The sequence below is a fragment of the Austrofundulus limnaeus genome, unplaced genomic scaffold (genome assembly GCF_001266775.1).
Source record: "Austrofundulus limnaeus strain Quisiro unplaced genomic scaffold, Austrofundulus_limnaeus-1.0 Scaffold27, whole genome shotgun sequence".
Taxonomy (NCBI): domain Eukaryota; kingdom Metazoa; phylum Chordata; class Actinopteri; order Cyprinodontiformes; family Rivulidae; genus Austrofundulus; species Austrofundulus limnaeus.
The window spans coordinates 2,893,546-2,898,337 of record NW_013952429.1 but is presented as its reverse complement, the minus strand read 5'-3'; the positions used below and the strand labels follow the sequence as shown (position 1 = coordinate 2,898,337).

The window sequence follows — 4,792 nt, the reverse complement described above, 5'->3', positions numbered from 1 at the left end:
TATACATACAGTATATTCATTGTATAAAAATAGTGTGGTCACAAGCCATTTCTTCTTTGTTTTACTGATAAGGCATCCTGAAAAATCAAGGGGGAGTGACTAAAACATGGAATAAATAAAGAAGCTCGGGGTTTCCGTGACCAGATAGTGGGGGTGTTCTGCATAGTGTCCTGGTCCGTACTGTGGGCTTCCAGCTGATGGTTTAAAATCGTTAAAGTCTTGGACTGCCTATGACTTTGGGGGCTGGTGCCGAGCTATATTGGGGTCTCTTACTTGTTTTCTCTTCCTGCAGTCGACCCTCCATCTAAGGGCTTTTGGGGTTCAGCTGAAAATTAATTCAAGACACAGTTATTGGCTCAAAACCGCAACAAATCAAGGGGAAGTGTTCAGGAACAACTTAGAATTGTTTATTAATTACCCAAAACCAACAAGTGGTTTCAACAAATCAAAGAGTGGAGCCTCTTCCCACTGCTGGAGATTGTTCTTAAATAAACTTCACTGGAGACATTGGTCAGCTCCTAATCACCTGAGGAACCTGAAACACACTTGCCCAACCCAGGGAAAAGGGCCTGAGGTCATAAAAACACATATTCTTAGTGCTGCAACACTTTCAAAGATCTCATAATATCATGAGATTGTGCAAAGCAGCTATAAGTGTCAGTAAAAAACAAAAACAAAAACAAAAAAACAGTTCCTTCAAGGAATGCCAGGTCTTTATTTTTAAATTCTTTCAACTTGTCTGTCTTTTTGTAACTGGGATGACTCCTCTTGTGAAATTGTGCCATTAGAAATGTTGGCTGCAAATATTGTTTGAAGGAAAGGTTCTTTAACCTGAAGCCAAGAGGAAATCGAATGAAGAACAAAAGCAAAATCAAACCAAACACTTTGATCTTTTTTTATTTTCCATCACAAAGCAAACTGACTTTTTTTGAAAATCCATGAGACCTACGAAGGCTTCTTTGTTGAAAAATAATCTTGTGACTTGTCCTCTCTCCTCAGAAATGATTGCTTTGACAGATGTTGCCTCCGACTTTAGGTTCAGTTGGATAAATTTCTATCACAGGAAGAGGGGACGAACAGAAAGAGAGTTAACCTGGGCGTCCATCATCTTTTGTCCGAGTGCTGAGAGGAGGTTGGATACTGACCTGAGGGTTGCCATCTTCATGACGACTCCGTCGTGGTATGGCACCACCCTCCCAGAGTAAAATGTTTTCTATAATATCACTGTGCGGTTAATGTGAAAGCTCACTGGTTTAGGGTAGTCAAATATTTGTCCTTCAGTCTGTTTCCCATTCCCAGTGAGGCGCATTAAGTGATACAGTTGTTGTAAATTATTCATTTTACAATCCAGCAGCTAAAGTTCGCCCATTCGCTCCAGAATCTGGTTCTTTTTCTTTTCCTTCGTGTGTCCTGTTGTTATAGGCAGTCCCTGCAAAGTGCCACCTGTCCACGTCGGTAGTCCCTGCAGGGGCAGACACGTCTGTATTTAGGGGAGTGCCCTGCGCAGCTGAAGAGCAAGGGTTCCCGCTGGAGGCCGCACTCCCGCCGCAGCACGGAGAAGGCTGGGAGGATGTGGTTGATCTCTGAATCGACCACTTCACACTGCACCTCCAACCTGAGAGAAAAGAAAATAAAAGTAGTCTTATCAACTCTAAATTTTTTACAAAGGAAAAAATTAGAGTAGAACAAAAATCAGATGGGTAAAGAGATGCCCGTAAGAAAATAACTAAATAAACTAACAAGGCAGATGTGTAAAAGTGTGACAGGGATTTAAAAAAAGAAAAGAAACAGTTTAAAAAATCTGAAAATTAAATTCCACACTGTTCTCCACTTACAAAAAAACCCTTAACACTCTTGTGTTTGCTAACGACCGATGGTCTCATTAATACCTGAGGTTTATAGGTTTAACAGAGTTGACAAATCATTTTGTGTTTGCCACAGTAGCTCATGGTGTGGGAGTGCTCATATCCACGGCATTAGCTCAGATCCGTCTGGTAATGGAGTGCTTTAATAAAACAAGTGTGCTTGTTCAGCCAAAAGAAAAAAAATAAAATAAAACAATCTGGCTGGTTGCAGTTTCGTGATATTACTTTTCAGCACTTGGGCCCGACCTACCCCCGCAGAGACTCCTTGTTGTTGATGAAGCGGAAGTGAGCGGGCTCGCAGATGAAACCAGCGGAGTGGCAGGCGTCCACGCAGGACTGGCCCTCCTGAGACACGAGCAGTCGGAGGGAGCTGAGAGGAGGCCAGGCGGTGGGAGCCGTCACGTTGGACGTCCAGCCGAGGGCGGTCGAGTTGGGAATCGGCACAAACAGTGGACCGTTCGGCCGCACGGCAGCTGCTGATCCTTGTCTGGAGAAGTTGGTTGGAACAAAAGGAGGCTCTGGCACACAGAAGTCCTACAGAAAGACATGATAGAATTAGTTTGTGTGTCTTTTGTTTTCTTTACAAACAGGATTTTGTGCATAAAAATATCGACAGCTTTTTTTAAAAACACAATTATGCTCACTTCTTGTATTTTGACTTGCATCTAAACCAGCCTGAATTAAATGACATAAAGTTTGACCTAAACACAAGCAGGGGATTAGCGACAGTTTCAGACTGTGGTAAAAGATGCCCTCAGGCTTTGTTATTGATCCTAATATGGGTTTTTCCACTACAGAGGTTCTAAGACAAGACCAGGATTAATACCAGAGCTGATTCCTAACTGGTTCTTATAAAATAAAGCTAAAAACAAGTTTGTTTTTCATAAAACGGGAGGATATTCTCCAAAGCGCAACATTATAGCACATTACCATGAATGACTGATCCTCCCACTGTTGCATTTTGCATTTCTCCTTCGCACATAAATCTGGCGTTACATGACCTTTCTTTAAAGCAGAAGCAGAAGAGCATCAAACTAATGAACAAAAAGTAGAAAAATCTGTGCGATTTGGGGAAACACGCTCGTGTTTGTGCAGCATTATGTCTAAAACTTAGAACTCAAGATCTTCTACAACTTGCAAAAACAGATGTTTTTCATTAAAACATTACATCTGATTCACTGACAGATATCAGAGAGCCGCAACAAAAAGCTTCTTTTGTAGACAAGCTACAGTTTCACTAAATTATGTCTCTTTTTATAAACAGTATGAACAAAAAATGTAACTGAAATGTGTCCCCATCTCTGTGTCCATACCAGATGTTTGACTGTGGGGAACAAAAAAATAAATAAATAAAAAATAAAAAAATGGGAGATTTTTGTCTGACTGTATAAAAAAATAGGAAGAAATTATCCTCTATTATCATAATTATCATCATCCTCCACTTCTAGTTGCTCAACCCTCCTCATTAGTGTCAGAGGGCTTTCTGCTTTAGAGCCAGAGAGCAGAAATGTGTCTCATTACGAGCGTTAGCATGTAGATCACTTTGAGCTAACGTACATGAAGCTCACAGACTAAATTACACAATATCTGCGTGTGGAGTCGTGAAGCAGGGTGGGTCACTGAGAGCTTTTGAAAAGCCTAAAATGTGTGACATAATGTGGACTTGTTGGTTGGTTTGGTGCTCTGTGGAGGCGTGCGCTCACCTGATTCTGCACGTAGGCATGAACTCTCTCCAGCATCCCTTCACAMGTGTACTCGTAAGGCAGGAAAGGCTCAACCTGAAAATCCCAAACAAGAACAGGAGAACATCCAATAATTGCTGTAACATTTTGCTTACCTTAAAGCACATATTTGTTCTGTGTCKTTCACGTTAATTGCAATAAATTGCCTCTTTCTTGATAATTCCAGCAGACGAACATTTTCATTGTCAGCTTTTGYGAAGCCCAATTACAGTGTGTCAGTGCTTGGCAATTCATTAGGGTTTATTTGCATACCAATAGATGACTGCCTGCTGTGATGTGTGAGTTTTATAACTAAATACCACTTTTGATTGGCCTAATTAGTCGTTTGCTTGAAAGACTGTGTATGTGTTTTGTTCCTCGCTGATCGTAACATGCWCAAAACATGACAGACACAAAGCTGAAGGAAGGTAAGATGACTAAGATGGCAAAGATAAGGTTGATAAAACCTGAATTAGCTGTTTAAAACAACTCCACTTCAYAGTTAATAGGAAACATTTCAAACTGCACTGTGTGTACAAACACATAACTGCATATTATACTAATAAAGCATAGCATAGCATAGCATTGCCTTTTACCCCAAAAGCTAGGAAAAACATGGTGCAAAAGCTCCTTTGAAACCATATTTGGAGAAATCCCGAATTCAAGTGACTGTCCTTTGTAAATGATAGGTGACAGTAAATTGAATTTCCAATCGGAAAAAAATAAATAAAACAGCCCAATGCTCAGCCATGTGTGAAATAAAGCTAGGCTCATCTCACATCAAAAGTGCTGAGAAGCAAGTGTGCTGTGATAATGCAATTTAAAAAGTTACACACACTGGAGATCTGATCAAAGCCACAGTTAATCTACACTGTAGGCTGAAGCAGAAAGTAAACATTTGGATGAGAAGGAAACATGAGTTTCTGGGAAAAGAGAAAAAAGAAAAAAAATCTTTGCGCACAAATCTTCTTTAAATCAGGTTGTCTCTTTATTTACACAGACAGGATGACTGAATATTGTTGGAGGAAGGATGAAAAGTGGGGAAAATATAAAGAAGGAATAAACTAATGGAAGAAAGTTGAAGTTTAGAAGACAGGAAGGAAAAGAACAAACAAATGAAAGAAGGCAAGAAAGAAAGAAAGAAAGAAAGAAAGAAAGAAAGAAAGAAAGAAAGAAAGAAAGAAAGAAAGAAAGAAAGAAAGAAAG

At 40.1% G+C, this 4,792-nt stretch overlaps 1 protein-coding gene across 7 annotated transcripts in view; it reads right to left on the bottom strand.

Moving 5' to 3' along the window:
• Positions 1–385: 385 nt before the first annotated feature.
• LOC106515282 (alpha-1,6-mannosylglycoprotein 6-beta-N-acetylglucosaminyltransferase B) overlaps positions 386–4,792 on the bottom strand; it is a 110,295-nt gene continuing 105,888 nt past the window's right edge. For 6 of the 7 annotated variants that reach the window (XM_014004993.1, XM_014004995.1, XM_014004994.1 and 3 more), the window contains 3 exons: positions 3,569–3,643; positions 2,116–2,399; positions 386–1,615 (listed from right to left, as the gene is read on the bottom strand). In XM_014004993.1, coding sequence (XP_013860447.1) covers positions 1,417–1,615; positions 2,116–2,399; positions 3,569–3,643 — 558 coding nt within the window. In that variant the 3' untranslated portion in view covers positions 386–1,416. The remainder of the gene's footprint in view (positions 1,616–2,115; positions 2,400–3,568; positions 3,644–4,792) is intronic. The other variant, XR_001309983.1, reaches the window with a different exon arrangement.